Source organism: Ovis canadensis, chromosome X (assembly GCF_042477335.2).
Source record: "Ovis canadensis isolate MfBH-ARS-UI-01 breed Bighorn chromosome X, ARS-UI_OviCan_v2, whole genome shotgun sequence".
In the NCBI taxonomy this organism is placed as follows: domain Eukaryota; kingdom Metazoa; phylum Chordata; class Mammalia; order Artiodactyla; family Bovidae; genus Ovis; species Ovis canadensis.
The window spans coordinates 31,272,563-31,300,513 of NC_091727.1; the positions used below are offsets into that span (position 1 = coordinate 31,272,563).

The following is a 27,951-nucleotide window of genomic DNA, read 5'->3' on the forward strand; positions in this document are numbered from 1 at the left end:
GTATTTCCTGCATCTAGAAATCACATTATTTTTTGTGTTAGCTCTGAATTCTAGAATAGTTTCTTGACTCAGTTTTGTGAAGTCTCACTACCTACATTTTTGGTTTAGAACTTCAGGAAAAATTTTATTCAAAAACAACCACTCCTGTTTTTGAGAGATATGACATAGCAGTAAATTTTGTTTTGAACTGAAATCAGAAATCAAAGTTTGCTCTTCTGCTCTGATTCTGGTTAGAATGAAGTCCCTTTTCCAGGACACTAAATGTTTTCATCTGTTGACTGATTTTTAAGGAATGTTTAAAAAGGTAATGTGGTCATACTGCTTAAATCTTCTAATCCTAAATGACAAAGAGAACATTAAGTTTTCTACTTTTTTCTGTAGCTTCTTCTCAGAAATTACTTGGTTACAGAGTATAGGAAAGACGTGTGCATGCTAAGTCGCCTCACTCATGTCCTACTCTTGGTGACCCCATAGACTGTAGCTCACCAAGCTCCTCTGTCCATGGGATTTCCCAGGCAGGAATACAGGAGTGGGTTGCCATTTCCTCCTCCAGGGATCTTCCCCATCCAGGGATCGAACTTGAGTCTCTAATGTCTTCTGCATTGTCAGGCAGGTTCTTTACCACTAGCACCACCTGACGTACAATGTTGTGCTAAGCATTTGCTTCTAGCTAGTCAATAAGCAAATGCCAATGGGTGCTGATTTTAGGTGTTTACTGCAGGGTTGAAGGTTGCTCCTTGCAACGTTGAGCTAGGCTAAGATTTTCCTCCATATTCATATGGCAGCTTGAAGTGACTGAGTGCCTCAGGCTCCTTAAGAATGGGAGCAAACAAGTTGCACTAAGTAAACCTTTCTTAGTCAGCTGTGGTGCAAGTGAGACAGAAGGCAGTTGCCACAATCTCCCCACTTTCTGCTCAGCACAGATCCATGTGCTACTCAGAATCTAGGGCTCTTTATAGCCTCCATTTGCGAGCCCCAAAGACTTGATTTATAGGTTAACCTTCAGTGGCAGCTGGCACTGTGTGCTGCTTGACACTGGTTGCTAGCACCCTCAGTACACCCCCCATCTGCTTCCTTTGGCCACCTGATGCAAAGAGTTGACTCACTGGAAAAGACCCTGATGCTGGGAAAGATCGAGGGCAGGAGGAAGGGAGCGACAGAGGATGCGATGTTTGGATGACACCATTGACTCAATGGGCATGAGTTTGAGCAAACTCTAGGAGATGGTGAAGGACAGGGAGGCCAAGCGTGCCGCAGGTCATCGGGTTGCAGAGTTGGACATGACTGAGTAACTGAACATCTGCATCTTGTCATTTCCTACCCTAAGTGCAGCCTGCCCTGTTCTCCAACCCTTAAAAATGTTATCATTAGTTATTTCAGTAGGATTTGGGAAGAGATACTCAAATGAGACTCTCAAAATTGGAGTACCCCTGCCAGCTGTGACCATTTGATTCATTGTGACAGTGTACACAGAATGTATTTCATTATGCTAATCCAATTTTCTCCTCCCCAAGCCTCAAGTGCCTTTCAGATAAAGACCTTTTTTTGAGTCATGTACACCCAGAGCAGACTATTTTTACTGACTTAAAAAAAATCATAACTGGGGGATAGAATTTAGAAATGGCTGTTAGTGGTGCGACCCCATGGACTGTAGCCTACCAGGCTCCTCTGTCCATGGGATTTTCCAGGCAATAAATAGTACCAGAGTGGATTGTCATTTCCTTCTCCAGGGGATCTTCCCAAACCAGGGATTGAACCCGGGTCTTCCACATTGTAGACAGACGCTTTACCGTCTTGAGCCACCACAGAAGTCCTAAGGAACAGGAGGTTCCCTCAAATCAGGTTCAGTCTCCAAGTGAAAAGTTAGTATTATATTGTTCCCAAATCACCATATGAAACCGAGTAACCTAGGCTGCATCACCTGATGTTCCCACATTCTCTTTCTTACCACTAGAATGTCAGGAGAGGCTGGCTAAAAGTATACCCATTGCTTTTCTGAAGGCAGGACAAGTGAGATAGTTTGAACACCCTGAGTCTGAAACTGGCGAACCCAAATCCCACCCATACATTCTATATCATATTAAAACCTTTGGAAGCTCCACTTTTACATACCACTTGGACAGTGCCTTAGGAAAAGGCCTCTTGGTCCAAGTGAAGTCAGGAAGTCTCTGGAAGAATCGGAGTGGGAGACACATGCCACACCCAGCAGTCTCCCCACACTTCTGTGTGGGAAATGGAACTGGTGAGTACCTGAAGGGAAATCACTATATGGGTAGTGGGATTATAGATAGATGGTGGAGGTCTCACAGATGCCTAAGTAACAAAGTGAGCAACACAAGGAAATCACTATTATGGTATTGAGATTTGAAGTAAGTTTCTATTTCAAAACAGATTGTTTAAAAGGGACAACACAGGATGTGGGAAATGATGAGAAGAGGGGGAAAAAAACAAACCTCACATACTATGTTTAAAGTTATCTTTGATGTTCTGTGTGTTTCTTTACACTAAGATGTGGTAGAGGGTAACCAAATATTTGATGAGGTAGTTTCCTTATAACATCTGAGACGGAGCGAAGGTATACATGCAGGTTAAAGATGTACGATACAGAATAATCAGTTTCAAGTATTCTCAATATTGAGATCCCAGTTCAGACATGCTTATAAAAAATGGTGAAACCATTAAGGAAATTTCACACTGGGTATTATCTTGTAAGATGTGATAACATGTTTATGTTCAAGTTTATTTACAGAGGAGATGCTACAATGTCTAGGGTTTGTTTTAAAATAATGGGGATGGTGGTGGATGAGAATGTAGATGAAATAAGATTGCCTATATATGGATAATTTTGGAAGTGGGGAAATGAGTAAATGGGGATTATAGGATCCTTCTGTACTTGTGTTATCTTTTTGGCCTTTTCATACTGTTCATGGGGTTCTCAAGGCAAGAATACTGAAGTGATTTGCCATTCCCTTCTCCAGTGGACTATGTTTTGTCAGCACGCTCCACCATGACCCATTTGTCTTGGGTGGCCCTACACTGCATGGCTCATAGCTTCATTGAGTTAAACAAGGCTGTGGTACATGTGATCAGATTGGTTAGTTTTGTGATTGTGGTTTCTACTTCTGCTTTATTGACTATACCAAAGCCTTTGACTGTGTGGATCACAAGAAACTGTGGAAAATTCTTCAAGAGATGGGAATACCAGACCACCTGATCTGCCTCCTGAGAAATCTGTATGCAGGTCAGGAAGCAACAGTTAGAACTGGGGATGGAACAGAAGACTGGTTCCAAAGGCTGTATGTTGTCACTCTGCTTATTTACCTTACATGCAGAGTACATCATGAGAAACGCTGGGCTGGAGGAAGGACAAGCTGGAATCAAGATTGCTGGGAGAAATATCAATAACCTCAGATATGCAGATGACAGCACCCTTATGACACAAAGTGAAGAAGAACTAAAGAGCCTCTTGATGAAAGTGAAAGAGAAGAGTGAAAAAGTTGGCTTAAGACTCAACATTCAGAAAATGAAGATAATGGCATCCTGTCCCATCACTTCACGGCAAATAGATGGGGAAACAATGGAAACGGTGACAGTTTTATGGACTCCAAAATCACTGCAGATGGTTACTGCAGCCATAAAATTAAAAGAGGCTTGCTTCTTCGAAGAAAAGCTATGACCAGCCTAGATAGCATATTAAAAAGCAGAGACATTACTTTGCTAACAAAGGTCCATCTAGTCAAGGCTATGGTTTTTCTAGTAGTCATGTGTGGATGTGAGAGTTGGACTATAAAGAAAGCTGAGTGCCGAAGAATTGATGCTTTTGAACTGTGATGCTGGAGAAGACTCTTGAGAGTCCCTTGGACTGCAAGGAGATCCAACCAGTCCATCCTAAAGGAAATCAGTTCTGAATATTCATTGGAAGGACTGATGCTGAAGCTGAAACTCCAATATTTTGGCCACCTGGTGCGAAGAACTGACTCATTGGAAATGACCGTGATGCTGGGAAAGATTGAAGGTGGGAGAAGGGAATGACAGAGGATGAGATGGTGGGATGGGGATGGTGGGGTGGGATGGGATGGTGGGATGGACATGAGTTAAACTCCAGGAGTTGGTGATGGACAGGGAGGCCTGGCATGCTGCAGTCCATGGGGTCGCAGAGTTGGACATGACTGAGCAACTGAACTGAACTTGTATATGTATGTCTGCCAATTTTCATATATGTAAAAAATGTAATGGAAGTGATTCTGACTTTAAATAAAGCCTAATCATTGAAAAAGCTAGCTTCAAAAATTCATGTGCAATATTCTCTGTGCACAAGTTTGCGAAGAGTGACTAGAGATTAGGAGGGTGATTATTTCCCTTTGAAAAACTAACTACAAATGACATAAAGAAAAAGAACCAGTCATTCTTTTGTAAGTAACATGTATTAATGTGGAGTGAAAAATGTAAATTCTTAACATATGCCACCTGTTATATAAAATTTGCTTATTTATACTTTTAGCCAATTTCTAAGTTACAGTAATGTACAAATACTGAATACCCCCAAAATAACACGAGTACATATTCTAACAGAAGAACAGAGATGTGATGAAAGATGAGGTTTCTGAGACAGCATATTTCAGTCCAGAAATATGAATGTAGGAACTAGACTGGTTTGATATTATAAATCATTTCTAGCTACACAGAAAGGATACAGAATGTAGTGTTTGCTTTTACTTTATTAATTTATTTCGCAGGAATCTTTGACTTTCCGAATATGTACTGTTTGGAGGTTTGATGCATGCATAGCCTTTTCAAATGCCTTTGTCTTAATACAATTTCACCTCAAAATAATTTGATTCACAGCATACACAGAAATCTAAAAGAGACACGGTATTTACAAGATTTAATAAGTTCTTGCTGTGGTAGGCAAGAAACTGATCAGTTCTTTTACAGTAGGGAAACATGGACATTGGGTGTCATTATAAATAAGAATTCAGAATTGTTCAGTCTCAAAGCAACATCTCATGGCTTTAGAAATTAAAATTGAGTTGTCATCCTGTTAATCTCTGAATGCTCAAGCCATTCAAAACCTACTTGTATTAAATATTTGGGGATGCAAATAATACAGGAAAAAAAATACATGTCTGGTGAATGTGGAATCATCAGAATTACCTTTTAAAAAAAGAAAATACTGTTAATTCTTTCAAAAAGATACAGTAGTGGTGCAACAGACAGTGCCAAATTTATTCTGATTTTAAAGTTACATTTCAGTTGTCATTTTTCTCTACAGATATACAGATACACACTGTAACGACTCATTCAAAGTCTGAAGAATGATTACAATATTCAAATAAATCAATTTAAACTATAAGGGGACATCTTCACATTCCAGGGTACGTTGTTGATATTTTCGAAGGACAATTTTCCTAGGCCTTATAGTCTTTTTGTTTTATACTGTCAAAAACATTAGTACCTTTTAAAATACTATATAAAGTTCAGTTGCCACAGAAAGTTGGAATATGAACCTTAGATAACCGGGACAAAGCAATGTCAAAATTTAAGGAAACATTGATTTCTTATAATAATTATAAGTACTAAAGTTGAGACCAGCTCCTTAAAAATTATTAAACTGCTCATCACACTCCCATTTTTTCAGGGAAATAAACAAATTAGCAACACTTTCCCCACCATCATTAATCTGCTCTAAAACTACCTTTATTACAATGCATTTCTTTTGTTTAAAACACCACGCCTCTAACTCTCTCAAACAAGGTCATTATTTGAAACTTTTTACAAGGCTTAGAAAGTTTCTGGCTCCTCTTTTGCCACTTTAAACTTTTAAGACCTACCTCAAAACATAAGGGGCAATGTACTTGGACAAAATGACAAATGTGCTGTCAAAAAACTCAGTTACAAAACAGTGAAATAATGTAAAATGTATAGTCAGGTCTATGTTACCAGATACATCAAACTGGTTGTAATTTAAGAAAACACCTTTTTCTAGGAACAAGAAGTGCACCAACTGATCCAAAAAGCATAGGCACCTCAGCAGCCAGATCCTTCTTAAAAGGCATCTTTAAAGATGACAGAATTCTTGTTCAAACTGGTCATAAGCCAGAAGTAGTCTATTTATGGGACATAGTTAAATATATCAAATGTATTGGTGTCAAGTACTTTTGCTAATTAAAAAAACTGACTACAGCCTATGTTGGTGTATGAAACATGTGCAGAACCAGAAATGAACGTATACAAAACTCCCGTAAACATCAATCTCTGATGTCTCAAACCCCACCCTCTACACCTATCAAATAAGACTGGTATCTCATTTTTCCTGGCAGGTGAAAACAATAATTTACTAGATAGATCACCAGAGGACTGGAACCATGCATCTACTGTGTGATAACAGTTCAATAACCTGGATGTATGTTCATGCAATAGTTTTAAAGTCATCTACATGGTTTTAATAAAGCATCAAACTGTTTTCATACATGCTACCTTCACCCTCAACTGACAACTGCCAAGTTAACTGCTGCCACTTCAGCATATCACTAAGAATACTGGGTAAACCTTTAGCTAGAACATCAAGCAATATATGTATTTTTACCCTATATTGTTACTTAATACCAAGTGGGGTTTACCATCTCTAAAGAGATATGAAACCATACAAAGGCAAAGGCATTGGCATTATTACAGAACAGGAGGACTGATAGACTTACTGGAGACTGACAGACACCAGTGCTACAAAAGCTTTTAGAGAATGAGTGCTATTTTCAGATCAATGCTTTTAAGCCCATCTGCTTTCTCACCTTTATTTTCACAGTTTTGCCACAGTTGTTATATGAGAGATGTTTTATCAGTGTAATTACATAGCCACGCTAACTCTGTGAGACAAGTAGATACTTTCAGGACATTTTCCACGTATGAAAAAAATGTTTTCAGAGCTGCAGGTACAGTGTGAAATTGTGATTTTGATGGAAAGCTATGATAAGTTATTATGCCTTTGGTTTCATTATGCTATTAAGTGCAGCTTGTTTTTCCAGATCTGCCAGAGATTACTGCTAAATTAGCATATAATGACAGCTTGAAGCGAGCGTGCGTGCCTGTGTGTGAGTGAAAGAGAAGGGGGACAGCTGGTATGGGAGAGCAGATACTCCTCAGGTGATAACCTGAGGTAAAATTCTTTAGGATTAGGAAACTTACCAATTTTATTGCTGTTTATATGTACCCAAATAAGGGGAGATTCCAAAATCCAATTCTGAGCTTGGAAGAAACGTCAACTGCCCTAATTCAGTGTCCTATTAATAATTTTCTGGTGGTGCACTTTAGTGACTCAAATGATTTTATATCTCCTCAGTTATTTATACTCTAAGTTTCTAGTTTCACAAATAAGGAGTGCTTTAGTATCATCTGAACAAACCTAGTATCATCTCTGAATACAGTATGGTAAAAATTAAGTTCTAAATTTCAAAGTCCTTTGTATTCACCTTTCTCTTAATCTTATTTCTTGACTAGCCTTTTCTTCCTCCCCGAATAGCGCAGTGTGCAACTTTATGATATTGGCTAACTATAATTTTCCTCACACTGATTTGTTAACATATGTGCAAATACATCTTTATTGAACGAGTAATAGTAATTTTTTTCAGCTAGATTAGGATTATGGCACAAGTGTTCTCTGTGCTGTAAACATCATGAACTCATCACAACATTGGAAGGCGGGGCGGCTCTATGGACTGCAAACGTTTCTTATAGAACCACAGCTGAGCTCAAGATTCCAAGTGGATTTTGGAATGGATTTACATTCGGCATACATTCACTATGCTATTGGCAAAGCGCAATTTTACGAGAAGGTCATTCATAAAATCAGAATTTATAAGGACTTGTTGGTTATTTTAAAAACCAGTGGCCTAATAAAAGCATGCAGTAACTTAAAAAATCTATCTATTCTGCGGCATAATTAGGTCTTAGTTACCAGTGTTGATATAGCTTGATGAATCATTGTACAAGCAAAAGGAATCTTATCACCTCTGATTGTACTTTCAAACAAAGGGCATGATATGCCGAATTCCTGACTGCTACAAGTCACATTTTAAAACATCTTATTTCTGTGTTTGAAATTACCCCTGAAAAAAGCAGCAATTACAAATACCCTTATTGTTTTGCCCCCCACCAAAAACATCCTCTGAGTGCTTTTCCCGTCCTTTTCCTCAGTAGGAAGCAACAGGAAGAAGCCTGGGGAGCCTGGGTTTTCCAGAGATCTGTGACCAGGTAAGTCTGCTCTGGCAATTCACAGTTTGTCTGCATAAACTGTAACATGTTACACCATGATTCAAAGTTCTAGTTTATAAAATAAGGGTCACTCAGCAGTAACTTGAATGATTGGGGTTTCACAGAAGAGCTCTTGACTTCTCTGTGTACATTCTTTCAGGAGTGAATCCTTTCCCCATTTCAAGTATCCCTTTCTATCTCTAACTGCACTGAGTTAAGACAGTGGGGGGAAAAATCCTTCCCCATTTTTCCTTTATTGAGCACAAGTGGCTACAGTGTCCTTCTCCCCACCCCCCACCCCATGTCATCTGAAATGAAAAGGCCGGGTAGATGAACAGATTCCCCAGGTTTCCTTTTCTTCTAACGGGTGCTCAAAGTTACACTCTCAACCTAGTGCAGACTCTTGGGAATTCAAGTGTACCGTGGCATCTCACACTGCTCACAGCGATTTAGTGCGGGGTGGTTCAGAAAGGTGCAGCTATCACAATTCCATGGAGCCCCTTCATAGTCTTCATCTCGGGGTTGTATCCGAGGACTCTGTTTGGAGCCACCTGGGTGCTCTAAGAGAAGTTAGGAATGAAAGAGAGAAAACAAAAAATAGACTGAATTTTTTTTCAAAGTATAATCCAAATGGAAATTGAAAATTACCCCCCACCAAAATCAAGGGAAAAGGTTTTGTGAAACGAGAAAGCCAAGTTGTATGCACAGCTGCTAGAAATGTAGAACCAAACAGTAAGTTTAGGATATACAATCTAATTTGTTCTCAACAATTTATTTTATTCCTCCAAGTAGCCAGAAGTCCAGCACAGACTACCTTCCAAGTTTATTGTCTCTAGATAGTGGACAGTTATGCTCTATTCCAGTCAAATGGAAAAATGTTATACAGCATGTTAAATTCTACCTTCTAAGTTCTCCCTCACCACCTCAGCCTGCCAGTGACTCCCACCACCCACAGTACTAGCCATACTATATCAAACATCTCATAAAATGTGTGCCTTCTTCCTTGAGACTTTCAGCTCCAAAATATTCATGTTTTTAACAATAATGGTTTGTCAATGGTGTGACAGTTCATAAAAGTTTCTCCCAGAAAGGTTAAAACAGAAATATAAAGTTCATAAAAGTTTCTCCCAGAAAGGTTAAAACAGAAATATAAAAGACTGTGGTTTTTCATGAAGCTAAATTCATTCAATATGACTTTTATCCTTAATTCTTCCCTGCCTTTTGTCAATTAAATCTTTCAGATATGAGTTATTAAACATGTCTATACCTGGCAATATAAATGCTGGCAGCCTTATGGTGGTCCTCAGGATTTTAAAAAAAACTTGAAATTTATATTCCTCCTAGGTCCTCATTCTCTCTGGCCTTGTACTCAAAAAGGTTCTTTGCTTTTAGAGTTGCAGTCCATGAACAGTACCTACTGAAAGTGGAGTTAGGGACTAGCAGGCTCCCAAGTTCCAGCTGGAAAACCACCCTGGAATATGAACAAGGTCAGCAGGCGGGGGAAATCTACCCATACACCTAGAAATCCTCACTAAAAACTGCAAATGGAATTAACATCTAAGGTAAGCAGCTTTCCTACGCAGGTGACAAAAGAAACAGATCTGGGGAAGCTTTAATCAGTTACCATCTGGGGTTAAGCACACTGTCCATTGGAAATGTGCTTTATCAGTTGGTCTTTAATGACAAATCTCTGTGTGACTATTCCCCAAGAGGTAATGAGAACTGAGTTTAGACCCTGAACTTTTCTGCAGGTAAAGTAAGGCTCAGGCTCAATCAGGAAGGTATTCTCAACCTTCCAGTAGAACAGAAAAACACTGGCTTTTCCAGCCTATTCGTGACTATAAAAAGAGATGGGTTTGTTGACTCTGGCTTCAACTATTGCTTTTAACTGCCCATTAGCATCCACCTTGTTATCTTTTGGCTTGATGAAGTAATAGTTGTATTTTATGGAATGTCCAGAAGAATTTAAACAGAAAATTAATTTTCTGCCTGTTTGGGCTTCCTCCTTCCCCTTTAGCTTGTACTGTGCCTTTGTATCAACCCAATCTCCTTAGGAGATACCATTCCTTCTTAATCTTGTCAAGGGTCAGGATGACCCACTCCTCACTTTGTACATGCAGCTCTGGATTGTATAAACTGTTGACACATCATCTGAAGTGTAATTCTTTGTCTAAAACAACTTGCAGAACTGTAGCTGGACTTCTAACAGTCCTCACAGCTTTCTGTCTCCCAGGTTATAATCCTCAGGTGGGTTCAAATAAAAATTTTCCATTTCTTTCTCAGATCACCTACTGATTTTTTCATTGAATATGCATAGTGAAGCTGGCAGGACATCAGATACACCCATGAGGACAGCTGGAGTCTACCCCGAATCAGCACTCGATACCAGCATGGGCCCATTAAGCCCCACCAGCTTCTTGGTACTTCTTAGGTGTTCAGTGAGTTCTTCTGATATCTGGACCTTACTGCCTTGATAATCCTAAGAATTCTATTTGAACTGTTTTTATTTAAGACTTGGACTCTTAAAGAGTCCCACATGCATTTCCTACACAAGGATGGAGGGGATCTTGGGCAGGAGACACAGGGAAACACACGTGGTTGTGTTTTTGGTAAACTGGCCTAAAGAAAAAAAGTTGCTATATGGCTGGAAAAAAACTTCTGGTAGTAAAACAGAGACTTCATTATTTAGCTCCTAAGAACACAGGACATTTTGCTCCTTTCAGCCACATGGTGTTCTCGGGTGACTGACAACCTAGCGTTAGTGTCTGAAGATCAATCCTTGTGACTGGCAGTGGTGGTCCAGCAGGGGAACTCCACTACAACCGTAAATTAAACACTGCTCTTCTAAGGATGCATACGGTAAGGATAAATCATCCAGTGCTCTGATGACCTACAGGCACAGTAGACTGTCAGAAGGAGAAACTGAGCCAAGGGCAACTCTTTGGGGAACTACAGTCAGAAACAGCATCTATCTGATCCACCACAATGTCCTTAAAAGTTCAGATCATATGCATATTGAAATTCAACCACTAAATCAATACTGGGAAATTGTGCCTCAGGCCCAACAGCTTCCAGGTGGGCAGCAATCTATTGGGATACCAGCTGGGTTTCTGTATGCTTACAAGTACTTACATAATTAGGAATTAAAGGAAATCCCACCCTGGAATGGCCAAGATGGGATTCTTGGGCACTCCAAAACTGCACTGAAGAGAAAGCCTAGCAGAATAGGCTTGTCATGTCACTATCTCTTGGATTACTCTACTGGAAATAGAAGTGATGAGAGGCGTTCTCTTTTCCAAACTGAGGTTAGCAGGAGAAAATATAGGGCTAGCTCCTTGGATCCTTTAAATTGGTAAGTCTTCTAAATTGTTAACATTTTAGAGAGCTCTCATCCTGAAATGCTGTATTAATAGCTATTTTAATTGGTATGCAAAGCCCCCAAAGGCTTTAAAACTCCCAAAAATAACCTCAATGAAAGGTACCTAAACAAAAACTTTATAAGCTGACATAATTATGCTCTCCTCTGTCCTTTGAGTCCTTGTATTCTAGTAATTCTCTGAGTTACCGTTCCACTCTGAAGAGAGTATTAAATGGTTATTAGAAATGAGACAACTTAAGACTGTATGCAAGCGTCTTCAGATCAAAGGCTGAACTGAGTGCCCTAGGTAAAGAATTTCTTAAACCCAGGGTGGACCCTCCAAAGTTTTTGTAAACAGATAATCAAGATGGGAGGCCACTTCTGACTAAACTGACATGTATCTGATATTCAGAGCCTGACTGGATTTTTTTTTTGGCTTCTCCCCAAACTAAATGGGGCTTTCTCAGGTGGCTGAGTAGCAAAGAATCCGTCTGCTAATGCAGGAGACACAAGAGATACGGGTTTGATCCCTGGGTCGGGAAGATCTCCTTGAGAAAGAAATGGCAACCAACTCCAGTATTCTTGTCTGAGAAATCCCATGGACAGAAGAGCTGGGTGGGCTACAGTCCACGGAGCTGCAAAGAGTCAGACATGAATGGGTGTGCACACACACACTAAGTTAAATGAGGACATGAGAAACATTCTACCAAAGGTGGATGGGCATATCAGTCCTCTGATGTCATTAAGGGGGCCATGCACTTCTTTGAGAAATTAAAAAGAGCTGTGCTTGTTTTACAAAACAAGTTTTTACAGAACCAGAGGTGTGGCTCCAGGAACAGTCCAAAGCCCACAATCCTTTAACATGCCCCAAATCTCTTCTATTTATCTTAAGAGGCTTGTGTTAATAAAAAAAAAAAAAAGAAAGAAAAGAAAGAAACTGGGTTATCATATATGTCCACAGTTTGTCATGCCAGCATTTCCTGATTGGCAAATAGTTCATAATTACTTGTTTCTTAAGTTTTTGCTAGAAACTTAAGGTTTCTAATAAGGGAAACATCTTTGTATACAAGGAAGAAAAAGGTATAAGAAATGAAAATGTTTTGTTAATGGAATGGTAAGTAATTTTGTCATAAAGCTGGTTATTTCTAAATGGGAAAGAAAATAAGGAACAAATTAATATGAACATAGAAAGTTGAAGAAAGTTTATGAGAAAAGAATCTTTAGAATGGAATTCTATGGGTGGTCAGGACTAAGTAAATTTGAGTATATGAATTTTAATATTAAAGGGAAAAATGGTACAAAACCTGAATTTGGTTTTCAAAATTTTCTTCTACTATTAATCTGCTTCTGATAACATATTGTAAAGTTCCTTTACATTTTAAGCAATCTATTATACCTTTCTGTATTTGGTTTTGAAACCTTTTATTGTCATTTTGACTAAGGGAAAATAAGTATTGCTTCATAGTAATCGTGAAGCACGATCACGAACTACTAATGATCCTGTTTGTGACTAAGTGCTTTGAAATCTTAATATTTTTGACAAAATTCCTTAAGATCACATTCTAAGTGAAATTCTTTTGACTTCTTAGATAACTGAGGTTTTTCCAAAGGGCCCCTGGAACACCTCAAGAGAAATGTTTCCTCTACTTATCAAAGAAAAGATAATAAATTAGGCTTATCTGGTATGTTAAATTACATGGGAAGCATGGTCAAATGGTGACAAATCTTCTTAGGTTATATTATATGGGTAGATACAGAAATTCTGTTGAGCTCCTAAAAACCTGGTACATGGTACACACTAGCAAAATGTTATCAATCGTAATTATCATAAATCGTGGTATGCCACAGAAATAGGAAAATTTTTGTTCATTTGCATTGCAGTCAGATCTTTTAAAGATGCCTTTATAAGTCCTGTAGAGACCTTTAACTGCTTTATTCTGATGATTTCTGCAAAAAAAAAAGCTTCATCTTCAAGAAGATATATAGAAAGGACTTTCTGATTGGTATAGATAGGTTTCTAATAACTTTCAGATCATACCACTGAACTGGGTAAGAAATTAAAAGAATGACAAGCCTGATGGCTTCTTAAATCTGATTAACAGAATAACAAGACCAAAGATTAGTTACATAGGACTCAGTGAATTGATGAATATAAGTATTTCTCCCTCTGAAATATTTTGGGTTTGAACTTGTATTTTCCATATATAAGGAAACCTTTCCCTTCAAGCTAATCATGACTTACAGCAACTTTTAAGCACAGTCAACTTTAAAGAGTCTGTATGATAAATTATACTTATGTAAACAATCAGGCCAAGTTTACTGAAGCCAGACTTATTTTGCAAATCTTAATCTGGCGATATTCTATACAAATGAGGGTAATTTTAGAGGGAAAAATTCTACTAAGGACATTATGTTTTCATGTTGTCTTTAAGGTTTTTGTATTTATTGCCCAAGACTAATTACTGTAAAGGTTGTTTCAGTAATCTATCTTTGGATGAAGATCAAATGCCCCATGACCTGCAACGAGGAGAGTATGCATACTGAAAAATACATTAGATAAAGGATTCTTTACAGCCACACTAGAAGGGGCTGTATCAGGCTCTGCAACTCCTATTTCTGACATCCCAAACTGATGAAGACCAGTGCTACCAGATCACCAGGGTGAGGAGAAAACACGCAGGAAGTAGACAGCTGATCCAAGACGCTGGGCCAGGCCAGTATGCCAATTAATTTAATAATTGTTCACATGCTTGCTTATGAACCCAATGGTGTTCCTCCTTATAACTGTGCTTTGACTTCAAACGGATGGAATGGCCCTCAGTACTTTCTCAAAGACTCTCTCCCAGATTATAATTCTCAGGTTAGCGCAAATAAAATTTTTCATTTCTTCCGCAGATCAACTATTTTTTTTGCATCTACAGGCTCACGACTCCTAAAGATGTAAGTGTAATAGTTGTATCTTTTGTCTTATATGGAGGAATAAAAGACACTTCTGTTGAAGCTTCTGTTTGAGGAAAAATGTGCTGTATGCCATTTCCATAAAAGGGCCTCTCTTGAATAGTAGTCTTTATGCTTTTCTAGGGCAGGCAACTTGTTATTTTGTGAAGAATTTATGATAGTCAGAAAAGTTCAGATGTTAAACCCATAAACTGTTATACTCCATCTTTCTGTGCTAACTCCAAACACAGCTTTCAGTTTTAGATTGTGGCAATGCAAATGTTTAATATGTAAAGGTTTTTCGAACTTTTTTTCTAACCTACAGAAATAACTGGAAAATCTTTTAAACTAACTAATCTAGGGTACCTGGGGCTCTCTTCACTGTTTTGACTATAGGGGAGAAAAATTCTTTTTCCTCTACCTTTCTGAGTTCTTGGCTGAGACACCCCTGCAATAAAAGATTAAAGTTTATTAACATGTATACTCCCGTATACATGAGTGATACCCAGGAAAACTGAGTAACTTGCTGGGATGGCTGAAATCTTAGCATCTTTAGCTAAGACAGAACAGATTGGAGTGTGTATGGGAGTTTACCAGGAAAAGCAGAGTAAATAAACACAAGGTTTGTTATGCAGATTTAAGTCAGTGCCTTCTCCATTGATGATCTTGTCATTTAGAGTCACAAGAGAGACACAGGAGACTGCCTTTATAAATGTAAATGTCCCTTACAAAAGGGTATAACTAATATTTCCGAGCTTTCTAGTATCTGCAGTTGCTCAGCATAATCCTAATGCCAAAGAGGCATATTTTGGGATGGCATGTTATGTTACTCTTCAATACCATAACAATGTAATTTGGAACAGCAAGTCATGGTGAAGTAACTAATCAAAAAAATATGTAAATGGCATCTAAGAATTATTGTTGGTCCTAAAAAAAGACACTGCTCATTTCATCACAGGGTACGTGCTTGTGTGCTAAGTCACTTAAGTTGTGTCCGACTCTCTGTGACCCTAGGGACTGTAACCCGCTAGGCTCCTCTGTCCATGGAATTCTCCAGGCAAGAATCCTGGAGTGGATTCCTGGAGAGCCATGCCTTAAATCTCCTTCAAGGGATCTTCCTGACCCAGGAATCAAACCAGTGTCTCTTGGATCTCCTGCACTGCAGGTGGGTTCTTTACCACTAGCACCCATTCCCTGGTGGCTCTGATGATAAAGAATCCATTTGCAATGCAGGAGACCCAGGTTTGATCCCTGGGTTGGGAAGACACCCTGGGAAAGGGAATGGGTTCCCGCTCCAGTATTCTTGACTGGAGGGCTACAGTCTGTCCACGGGGTCACAAAGAGTTGGACACTGCTGAGCAACTAACAGTCATTGTAGGGAAACTGCTTAAATAAAAGCATGTAAAATCCCAAAGACATTTTAGATGTTTGCTTTCATTTGATTTAAGGTGTGAGATGTTTTATGGAATATTAAAAAGCAAAGATGTCTCATGCCTCGTGGAAAACAAAACATCTAAAGAATATGTATATTTATATACAAATAAGAACTGAATGTTTCCTTTAAGACTATTTTTAAATGGATTAAACTTAATTGGGAAATTTTTCGTAAAAATGACTGTCCTTACAAATGTCAAAAGTTAGCAACTTACAGGTTAATCCATATTGTTTGTATTATATAATAATGGAAACATAGGAGAAACTGATCAAAAGGATACAACTCAAACTGTAAAAAATTCTCAACATTTTCTATAGTTTTACAGATAACCTCATAGAAAAGTTATTTTTCAAATAACTGGAAATATGCCAACTAGGCAAAGAAAGGGTATCTTCTGTAATTATATGAAGTACAATGTAGTTTCATGGTTGGTTTGTTCCTATGGTGGAGACCTTTTCACCCAGTTATATACTATTTCTGCATTAAGGGGAATTTAAGAAGTATCATGTGTGGCCTTGTTTTCTGTGTTGAGTGTGTCAGTCACTCAGTCATGTCCAACTCTTTGCAACCCCATGGATTGGGACCTGCCAGGCTTCTCCATCTATGGAGTTCTCCAGGCCAGAATACTGCAGTGGATTGCGATTTCCTTCTCCAGGGGATCTTGCTGACCCAGGGATCAAACCTGGGTCTCCCGCATTGCAGGCAGACTCTATTGTCTGAGCCACCTGGGAAGACTAAACACTAAGAATCTGTCCAATATGGTGGGCTACTAGCCACTTGATATGCAGTCACTCTGAATTGAGATGTGCTGTAAATAGAAAATATATACCAAATTTTGAAAAGTTAGTATGAAATAAAGAAGGTACAAAAAATACTTCACTCTTAAACTTTGGCTAAGGGAAAATTTTAAATCATGTATGTGGCTCTAATTGTGTTGCTATTGGACTGCACAGCCTTAGAAACTCAGTAAAGAGTAATGTCTTAAAGGAAAACAAGGTTGACCTTTACTTATGATAACTCTACATGGCTTAACACATGTGTTTGGACACTGCACAAAGTCTAGACATACAAGTACAAACCATCTGCAGCTGCTGCCTGGGTGTCATGGACGTCCTCCTGTACTCTGGAGGTCACGCTAATTCTTCGGGCTTTCCTCTCAATTGTGCAGGGGTCTGATGAGTCTGCATGAGAAGAAGCAAAGCCAGGAAGAAGGGATCAAGCCGTTCATTAGAAGAGAGTGGACAGGCTCTCAAGAATCTTTCATAGGACACATGCAGTATTTATTCTTTGTGTTACTTGATGCTACCATTAGTTCTCCCAGGAAGGCAAGGGCCGTATTTAATACTGCTTTTACAACCTATCCAGAATGGCTCTTAAAAGTTTTTTCATCCTCTCTCATTACTTGGAATGCATGCCTGATTTCACCAATTTCCCAGGTTCGAGTGAGTTAGGGTGCAAACTTAGTGCTAATAATTAAATGTCAGTATGCACACAAAATTTGGGACATTATACTTTAGCAATTCCCTGATTAACCAAGAGTTACTAGAAAATTATGGGTTTAAAGTCCACTATCCATATTAAAGGTAACAGTAGACTACAGCATTTTATAAATAAAGAACCAAAATAGTACTTGAAAAATCAAAACCAACTGAAAGTAATATTATGTACTGGTAACACATACTCCTCAGTTGTTCATAAATTCCAGTTACCTATGTGTGCAGAAGTCCAGCAGCCCTCACAACATGGACTGCAGGCATACCCATTTCTGGCTAGAATACTGTTTCTATTAATTTTTAGGTAATCAGTAAGCAGTGTTTTGTATTAAGTAAAAACAGTAGAGTCTGGCTGCAATGTGGGAGACCTGGATTCGATCCCTGGGTTGGAAAGATCTCCTGGAGAAGGAAATGGCAACCCACTCCAGTATTCTTGCCTGGGAAATCCTGTGGTCAGAAGAGTCTGGTGGGCTACAGTCCATGGGATCACAAACAGTTGGATACAACTGAGCAACTAACACATACACAAAAGTAAAAAAAAGGCAGACTTCATATTATTTAACCTTAAGAGACAAACATTTTAAATTTTGTAATCTGCTCTGAGCCTATAAGCAGTCCTCTAGTTCAACCAACCTTTGGAGACCAGTGTTTCACAATGGTAAGTGTTGTGAAGCAAAGTAAACATCTCCTTTAGGCGCCAAAGAATAAGTTCTATTTCTTAGATTTATAACCCCATCACATACCTCCTTCTCACTGACTCTTATAACAACCCTGTAAAGAAGCTAAATATTTGGACTGATCACCTCTATTGGTGTACAAACTGGATATAAACAAGGTCAGGTGGCCAAGACAATCAGAACCAGTGCCAAAGTTGTATGACAGCAAGGTCAGTGCCCTCTCCACTGTAAGTCAAGGTGGGGGGGATACTTTCTGAATCAGCTGAAGAGCTTACACACACACACATGCTGCTTAACTGCAAAGTCTAGTCCAAAAAGGTTTCTCTGTCTTTCCTTCTTTCTCTTAAATTATCACACTTATTATTCAGATAAACATCTATATTCCACTTGGATATTCTAAGTCTTGTGCATTTCCATATGAATTTCAGAATCAGATTAATGCATACCAAAAAAAGAAAAGTTACAGTTAAAATTGGGTATCTTAACAATATTGATTTAAAAAAGACATGGCTTATGACTATTTAGGTATTATTTGATTTCTTTTGGTAGTGTTTTATCATATTCAATGTACATATCTGGTTAAATTTATTAGTGTGTCACTTTTTAACTCTAATTGTCATTTCTGGGTATCTCTAGATTTTCTTCACAAATAATCATGTCATCTGGAATGGCTGCTGAATTCTATCAGATGTTTTTTCCTGTATAATGGAATTATTATATGCTTTTTTCCTTTACTTTCTGAACACTGCATCCTTGAGCTAAACCCAAGTTGGTCATGATGTATTATCTTTTTTTATATTGTGAATATTCTTTGTTTTGGCTTTTATGTTCATGAGGATTTGATCTGTAAGTTTGTTTTCTTTTGGGGAGGTAGGTAATGTGCATCAGGTTTTGGAATCAGAGTCCTACTGGCTTCATAAGAAAATTAGATGCTTTCCTTCCTTCTCTGTTTCCTCAGAATTTGTATGGTATTATCTCTTCATTAAATACTTGATTTCTATGAGGATCACCAGTGTCACCATCCAGTTCTGAAGTTTTCATTGTGGGGAAACTTTTGATAATGGATTCAATTTATTTAATTACATACACAACTATTATTTCATCCTAGCTTTTCATTTCTGATTTTGGTAATCTGTTTTTTTTCCTGTTTTTTTTTAATTCTTCAAAGATCAAATGTTTGGTTTTGATAAGTTTCTCTGTTATTTTTGTGTCATCAATGGTTCTTGTATTTTCTTTCTTCCACTTACTTTGGTTCTTTTCTCGAGTCTTAGGTAGAGTTGTATGTCACTGATATTAGATCTCCTTGTCTTACATGAGCATTTAAAGCTATAAATTTCCTTCTATGTACTACTGTAAAGAATCAGGCCTTGCTCAAAGAGAGGTCTAGCTTTGTCCCTAGCTCCTGGAAGATTACCTCTAAAATCCTGAAATGTCCCAAGAAATAGAAGTATTTTTATTACATATGGTGGGCCCTTCAAACCATAGAATTTATGCTAATAAGGTGGTTCACACTGGATATATCCCTTAAATAGGGTGATTCTTCCTTGAATCAATTCACTAGACACAAATCTAGTACTTGGTAGTCATCCATTAAGATTCTTCTTCACACTGTTTTTAGACAGCAGGAGGCTATTTTAAATTCAGGTCAGTTGAAATATCCGTAGTACTATTAAAGAAAAGAACATGTACTCCATTGCAACCTATAAATGAAATACTTAAAACACTTTGTACTGAGTGTTGCACACAAAGCTGTTCAACCAAAATTTAAGTACTGTAGCTAAGGTAACATTATTTGTGTAGAATTTTCAATTCTGCTTTAAGTTTTGAGATTATAAAATGTTATATCCTTAGGTAATGCATTTTCCAATATCAATATTATGTCTTGATGATCAATTTATCTTGAGTTGCTTAAAGCAAAAAGAGATTAAGCAAAAAAACATTAAGATATGAAATGCATAGTTCATGACATTCTTGAGAATTATTAGAATGGAGAAGAAAATGATTAATTGGAAGTTCAGTATATCACACGGAAATGATTTAAAAATGATGCAAAAGTGACTCCTCCAAATCTTGGTTATGTAGCATTTATTTTGTCCTTGATGAAGAGATACCTAGTGTCAATCTAACTGCTATGCCCTCCTGTTAAATACACAAGGATTCTTTTGTGGCCTCTCAAATAATCCTAGAAATTGAAGAAAGTAGAGAAAACCACTAGACCACTCAAATCACTTATGACTTATACAGTGGAAGTGAGAAATAGATTTAAGGGACTAGATCTCATAGAGTGCCTGATGAATTATGGACCGAGGTTCGTGACACTGTACATGAGACAGGAATCAAGACCAACCCCAAGAAAAAGAAATGCAAAAAAGCAAAATGGCTGTCTGAGGAGGCTCTACAAATAGCTGTGAAAAGAAGGGAAGTGAAAAGCAAAGATATACCCATTTGAATGTGGAGATCAAATAGCAAGGAGAGATAAGAAAGCCTTCCTCAGTGATCAGTGCAAAAAAATAGAGGAAAACAATAGAATGGGAAAGTCTAGAGATGTCTTCAAGAAAATTAGAGATACCAAGGGAACATTTCATGCAAAGATGGGCTCGAAAAAGGACAGAAATGGTATGGACCTAACAGAAGCAGAAGATATTAAGAAGAGGTGGCAAGAAAACACAGAATAACTGTATAAAAAAGAGCTTTACAACCCAGATAATCACGATGGTGTGATCACTCACCTAGAGCCAGACATCCTGGAATGTGAAGTCAAGTGGGCCTTAGAAAGCATCACTATGAACAAAGCTAGTGGAGGTGATGGAATTCCAGTGGCGCTATTTCAAATCCTGAAAGATGATGCTGTGAAAGTGCTGCACTCAATATGCCACCAAATTTGGAAAACTCAGCAGTTGCCACAGGACTGGAAAAGTCAGTTTTCATTCCAATCCCAAAGAAAGGCAATGCCAAAGAATGCTCAAAGTACCACACAATTGCACTCATCTCACACGCTAGTAAAGTAATGCTTAAAATTCTCCAAGCCAGGCTTCAGCAATACATGAACCGTGAACTTCCAGATGTTCAAGCTGGTTTTAGAAAATGCAGAGGAACCAGAGATCAAATTGCCAACATCCGCTGGATCATGGAAAAAGCAAGAGAGTTCCAGAAAACATCTATTTCTGCTTGATTGACTATGCCAAAGCCTTTGACTGTGTGGATCACAATCAACTGTGGAACATTCTGAAAGAGATGGGAATACCAGAGCACCTGACCTGCCTCTTGAGAAACCTGTATGCAGGTCAGGAAGCAACAGTTAGAAGTGGACATGGAACAACAGACTGGTTCCAAATAGGAAAAGGAGTACATCAAGGCTGTATATTGTCACCCTGCTTATTTAACTTATACACAGAGTACATCATGAGAAACCCTGGGCTGGAAGAAGCACAAGCTGGAATCAAGATTGCCGGGAGAAATATCAACAACCTCAGATATGCAGATGCTGCTGCTGCTAAGTTGCTTCAGTCGTGTCAGAATCTGTGGGACCCCACAGACGTCAGCCCATCAGGCTCCGCTGTCCATGGGATTCTCCAGGTAACAACACTGGAGTGGGTTGCCATTTCCTTCTCCAATGCATGAAAGTGAAAAGTGAAAGTGAAGTCGCTCAGTCGTATCTTTCTGACCCCATGGACTGCAGCCTACTGGGCTCCTCCATCTATGGGATTTTCCAGGCAAGCAAACTGGAGTAGGGTGCCATTGCCTTCTCTGAGATATGCAGATGACACCACCCTTATGGCAGAAAGTGAAGAAAAACTAAAGAACCTCTTGATGAAAGTGAAAGAGGAGAGTGAAAAAGCTGGCTTAAAGCTTAACATTCGGAAAACTAAGATCATGGCATCTGGTCCCATCACCTCATGGCAAATAGATGGAAAACAATGGCTCACTCTATTTTTCTGGGCTCCAAAATCACTGCAGATGGTGACTGCAGCCATGAAATTAAAAGACATTTGCTCCTTGGAAGAAAAGCTATGACCATTCTAGACAACATATTAAAAAACAGAGACATTACTTTGCAAACAAAGGTCTGTCTAGTCAAGGCTATGGTTTTTCCAGTGGTCATGTATGGATGTGAGAGTTGGACTGTGAAGAAAGCTGAGCACTGAAGAACTGATGCTTTTGAACTGTGGTGTTGGAGAAGACTCTTGAGAGTTCCTTGGACTGCAAGGAGATCCAACCAGTCCATCCTAAAGGAGATCTGCCCTGAGTATTCATTGGAAGGACTGATGCTGAAGCTGAAACTCCAATACTCTGGCCACCTGATGCGAAGAGCTGACTCATTGGAAAAGACCCTGATGCTGGGAAAGATTGAGGGCAGGAGGAGAAGGGGATGACAGAGGATGAGACAGTTGGATGGCATCACCAACTCAATGGACATGGGTTTGGGTGGACTCTGGGAGTTGGTGATGGACTCGGAGGCCTGGCGTGCTGCGGTTCGTGGGGCTGCAAAGAGACACGACTGAGTGACTGAACTGAACTGAAAGCTATTTAAAAAATAAATTATATATTCCATTTTAGTTATGCTTGACAATAACTCTCAGTTAGTTTTTGTAGTTTTTTAGAAAGTAAAGTTTATCAATAGCATAACATTTAAAATGCTATCTCTAATGAAATTTCTTTAGCTTTTTAGATGAACTCCGAAATGGTTTTCACATGCATTTCTGTGACGTCTGTGACATTTTGCTACTCACCTTTTTTAGGCGGCTTGGGTGGTACAACTGGACCAGGTTCTATGTTGTCATAAAAGTTATTCATAGCTTTTGGATCAAAGTTTCCTATAAAGAAAATAAAATCAGCAGGCATTTAGGGGTCTTTCTCCTGTTACATGCGTTTTTTTTTGTTAGGGAAAATATAGGAGGAAAAAAACCTAAAAAGTGGAGCTGTTTTTCCAGGAGTTTATAATTCATTATAGTGTCCTACTGTTCTCTCACTGAAAGCGTTTAAGCATTGTGAGAAAGGACCCAAGTGTCCTTCTACAATCTATCATGCAAAGGAACATTTTTTAACTATAAAGCTTCTCTCTTCACAGGATTAAGTATGTGGCACAGCTAGGTAAATGAAGAAGAGAAATGAAAGGATGACTGAACTGATTTTCCTGTTTGTTTTGATGTTAATAAACAAAACCATGACACAGCTTACATTTGTGTCTGTTGTATTTACCTTAAATTTTTATTCATTATAAATTCAGGTAAAGAAGAATCTATACATATACACTGACAAAGATTATTGAAGTTGTTATGATATCAGCAGCTTAGGGATTCCAATCTTTAAGAAAAGGAGAATCTTAAATGTTGCCTATGCTGCTGCTGCTGCTGCTAAGTCGCTTCAGTCGTGTCTGACTCTGTGCGACCCCATAGATGGCAGCCCACCAGGCTCCTCTGTCCGTGGGATTCTCCAGGCAAGAATACTGGAGTGGGTTGCCATTTCCTTCTCCGAACGTTGCCCATAGACTTATCAATAATAAAAAAAAAAATGATATGCTGTCAATTTCAGCATAACAGAACAATCTCATCTCTCTCATTTAAACTGTTTACTCCCTGATACAGTTTCTGTTTCAGCTCCTTCTCCTGACATGATTCCTCTAAGGTCGGTTTTGATCCAATGCCAGCTTTGGGTCCCTATGTTCACATCTGTGAACCTGACATTGCAACCTGCCAGTAGTTCTGCACAATTCCAGTTAAGCTTTTAAACTGTATCCATGCTTATTCACAGAGGATGTTGTGTGGTACTGATAGCTTAAATATATTGAATCTCCTTAATTTTAAACCCAGTTTTTTTTTTCCCTAAGAAAGTTTTGCTCACCAAAAGTAAAAATAAAGCTGCCTTTTATCAATCATGTACTGATAACTATCAAATCCAAATGCTGCACGTCAGAAAATGTCTAGAATTTCTACATGAAAAGCTGAGGTTGGAAACTCAGTACAAAATTTATGGAACTTAGTATAAAATAGATATACCTGGACCCCTTATGAAGGGAGATTAGAATCTGCTGCAATGCAACAGACCCAGATTCGACCCCTGGTTCGCGAAGACCCCCTGGAGAAGGAAATGGCAAGTCACTCTGGTATTCTTGCCTGTAGAGTTCCATGGACAGAGGAGCCTGGCAGGCTACAGTCCATGAGGTCACAGTCGGACACCACTGAGCGACTAACACAGCACCAAAAAGAGCTCTTTGTGGCCCACTGGAGACCAAAAACACAGGTAGGTCTTTGTTTATAAAACCTTGAGAATGGTTTTCCTTGCACGTCCTACTATAGAAGTACTTTTTATTACATTTAGGTATGCTGTGTTTAATAATTTTCTGAAAACAAATCCCATGATGGCTCATGAAAGCCATAATGGTACTTAATTTATTTATTAGATCTTTTTATGGTTTACGATGCTGTATATGTTATTTCTTCAATTTCTTGAGTTACAGCTGCTGATTTAATTTCTAGATCCTATAAGGCCTTTACTAAAAATATCCTAATGCAATGTTTCAGGGATTCTTGTTTATCTTCAAGGAACACAGAAACAAAATAATGGATGGAACCTTCTAATATCTTAACAGTAGTTTATATAATCTCTCATACAGTGTCTTTCACTGCTTATAGCTACTAGGCTGTAGAGTTCCTAGGCTTCTGAAAATAAGGGTACTCAACCAGAGTGCTCAGGTTTCACATAGAAATGTGCTTCTGTCTATTGTACAAAGTTCCATATCTTTTTATTCTCCTGCCTCTACTGTGTAATCTTGGTTTAAAATGGTAATGGGGTACTTGAGAAGAGAGTAGAAGCTCTCTCAGCTGCCATAATTAGAACAGTAAGTAATGTTGGGTTGGCTGACTCGCATACAGAATTGTTAACACAGCAACCTTAAGGATAGAAAAATAGGATCAAAGCAATATTTCAATGTTAGACCAAGACCTTTTCTTTGTGTGTGTTGACCAGACTTCTATATTGTCTTTCAGAAATAAATGCTACCTGTAATGATGACTTAAAGTAGGGGTGAGCAAACTTTTACTGTAAAGGGCCAGACAATAAACATTTTAAGCTTTGTAGACCTGAAATACAGCTGTAAGCCCTCAACTGTGGTGTTCAAACACAAAAGCAGGCCCAGACAATATGTAGAGAAATGGGTGTGGCTATGTTCCACTGAAACTATTTACAAAAACAGACAGCAGGCTAGTTTGCTCTACCGCGATCTATAATTTCCTGTTTTCATTTTAGAATGGAGAAAAAAAAAAGATATTTTAAGAACAGTTAATTTGAGACTAGAATCCTATTAGATGTTTATGATTTTCCTTCATAGCCTTTTTCAGTTGTTTTCACTGTATCTAATTCAGTCTCTATGTTTTTGTAGTGTCTGCCCTTGAGTCTTTATAAAGCATCTGCCTATCATTTTAATAGAAAGAGCAGCATTTCTTACATCCATATCCATTTTAAAAACATTATGCCAGTTATCATCCTTTTGTAATCTAAGCAGGTTTGAGAACAGGCACAACTGTCTGTTGGTAAGCAGACAATTCAGCTGATGGGAGCAATAGTATATGGACTTGCCAGAATGCAGCCTCATGGCTGGATAGTTTACAGAGGAAAATGAAGCATATCTCTAACCTGGTGAGCTGAGTAAATTAAGTGAACTCAGGGAGCTTTTACTGTAGTACATTTCAATCAGAAAGCCACAAAAATGAAGTCTCTAAGATACAGTTGAATGTTTTCATGTAACAGATAACAAAATGGCATGCAGATTTTCCTTTTAAACTGAGTAATCTGATGTTCCAAGTTGGGATCCCTGTTTGCAACCCACTCCAGTATTCTTGCCTGGAGAATCCCACGGACAGAGGAGCTTGGTGGGCTACCGTCCACGGGGCACAAAGAGTCGGACACGACTGAGCGACTTCACTTTCTTTCACTTTCTTAGATGACTATCACATAAATCTACTGTGTTTTAGAAATAAAACCCAACAGTTTATGAAATAGTCTATGATTAAAAGATGATAAATATGGAGTGCCACCTTTTATAAAACAGTCCAAATGGTAAGAACTTAATGATGAAGTTGTTAAGTGAAATTATTTTTGATCACCTAAATATAGTCTGACTGTGGGGTAAGGGATGTCTATACCACGACTGTGATCTTGTAAAAGGTAGTTTTAACCCATTATATCTGTAAAACCAAAATGACTGCTATTGAAGCAGCATAACACACCACAGTATTACTTATGGTTTACCAAATAATCAAGTCTATACCTCTAGATTGAAGGAGGTCAACTTCTTTCAGTGTACAGTCAACATTTATCTGGAGTTGTCTGTTCATGCTTCTCAATCTTGTCATTTCCTCAGGCTATAGTAAGAAAGGACCCAAAATAGCAATTGTGGGAAAGTCATTATCAAGCCCAACATTTAAGAACTGGCATTCATGTTAACTGTTCTGATAGGTTATTACCAAGAAAATGGCCTTAATCCCTTAAAGGGCATGTTTAAGAAGTCTTTATACTATGTTTTCCAAGGAATAGGTGAAATGGCGACATCAATATGGACACATAAAAACAAAATCCTCACATAATGTGGCGGGGCTATCATACTACACTATGTTCTCTCATACAAATACTACCATATATTAATCACACAGCATTGAGAATATTTTCTTTCTACATTTGCATGGTAAGGGAAACTAAGCATCAACCTTGTAAACAAGCAGTTTCCATGATTTCAGTCTTGTCAAGGCTGGTAAAAATTACAGTGGTACTTTTTTTAATGAATAGTTACTGTCAGGCACTATGTTCACCAGAAGTCTCTCACTCTTGCCTCAAAATAATCTTCCCAGGTAAGTACTGATATCACCCCCAGGGTACATATGAAGCTGAGGCACAAACAGGTCATATAATTTTCCCGAGGTTCTTAAAAACTCATAATGGGCAGATCCAGGATTTATATAGAAGTCGTCTTTAGAAACTTCTCTAGAAATCTTTGCATCTTCTGTTTTTCCTTCATAAAAGGAAGCTAGTAACCTACTGCATGGAAATTGCAGGAACAAATAGATCCCATTCTCCCCCCAAGTCTGTTTCTTTCTGCCTTGACATGAACATGAGACGTTGAAATATGAAGAGAGCCCTATTTTTCGATTAGGTTAAGGTTTTTGGAAGCCTCCACTTCCCCCAACGTTCTGAATGTCTTTACTATTTACATATAAGTACAGTAAAAAATGAAGTTAAGTGTTTAGACTCTAGAGGTAATGAAGCTTTCAGCACAGTACAGCTAACTTACTAAGGTGACTGTAACTACGTGAAGTAAAAGATAAATATCTGCTATCACAGGAAGACAGAAGAAAATCATCTTCTGCTAAACATGGTCTTTTACTAAAAGGGTAAATATAAAAGTGAAGGAAAATCTGGGAAATGGGTTAATTCCAAATGATGCAAGATACTATCCTGTTAGGACATCTCAGAATATCTGGGGAATGTCCATTAAATTAGGTGGTGTCAAAAGTTTTAAAAAAGTGATGTAACAGGCAGTCTATAATAACTGCAACAATCCCTTGGAATGACAGGGGAACAAAAACGTCATTGAGAAATAGTTATCATGGATTGCTCTTCTCATTCCTATGTTAACATGTAAAATAAATGCTTATACCTTGTCTTTATTAAGTATTAAAACTGTAAAACACATCTGAGCATTGTAGTAAAGCACTTGTTCAAGGGTTTCAAAAAGTGATGCTGTCTTCCCAGGAATATATGAAAAAAATCTAGTCTTTGCTTTGTAGAATTTTGGAGAAAATCAAGTACCTA

The 27,951-nt window shown here is 38.3% G+C and overlaps 1 protein-coding gene and 1 long non-coding RNA gene across 6 annotated transcripts in view; one reads left to right on the top strand and one right to left on the bottom strand.

Moving 5' to 3' along the window:
• LOC138930962 (uncharacterized) overlaps window positions 1–12,542 on the top strand; it is a 62,700-nt gene extending 50,158 nt beyond the window's left edge. Inside the window, exons 3-7 of the long non-coding RNA XR_011446309.1 lie at window positions 8,191–8,247; window positions 9,640–9,809; window positions 10,531–10,667; window positions 10,971–11,106; window positions 12,073–12,542. This is a non-coding gene — a long non-coding RNA (uncharacterized lncRNA). The remainder of the gene's footprint in view (window positions 1–8,190; window positions 8,248–9,639; window positions 9,810–10,530; window positions 10,668–10,970; window positions 11,107–12,072) is intronic.
• The window catches only part of TAB3 (TGF-beta activated kinase 1 (MAP3K7) binding protein 3), a 92,601-nt gene continuing 69,350 nt past the window's right edge, over window positions 4,701–27,951 (bottom strand). For 2 of the 5 annotated variants that reach the window (XM_070291479.1, XM_070291480.1), the window contains 4 exons: window positions 26,414–26,507; window positions 22,878–22,961; window positions 17,057–17,158; window positions 4,701–8,807 (listed from right to left, as the gene is read on the bottom strand). In XM_070291479.1, coding sequence (XP_070147580.1) covers window positions 8,659–8,807; window positions 17,057–17,158; window positions 22,878–22,961; window positions 26,414–26,507 — 429 coding nt within the window. In that variant the 3' untranslated portion in view covers window positions 4,701–8,658. Of the gene's footprint in view, window positions 8,808–17,046; window positions 17,159–22,877; window positions 22,962–26,413; window positions 26,508–27,951 lie in introns of all 5 variants that reach the window. The other 3 variants (XM_070291483.1, XM_070291482.1, XM_070291481.1) reach the window with 2 other exon arrangements.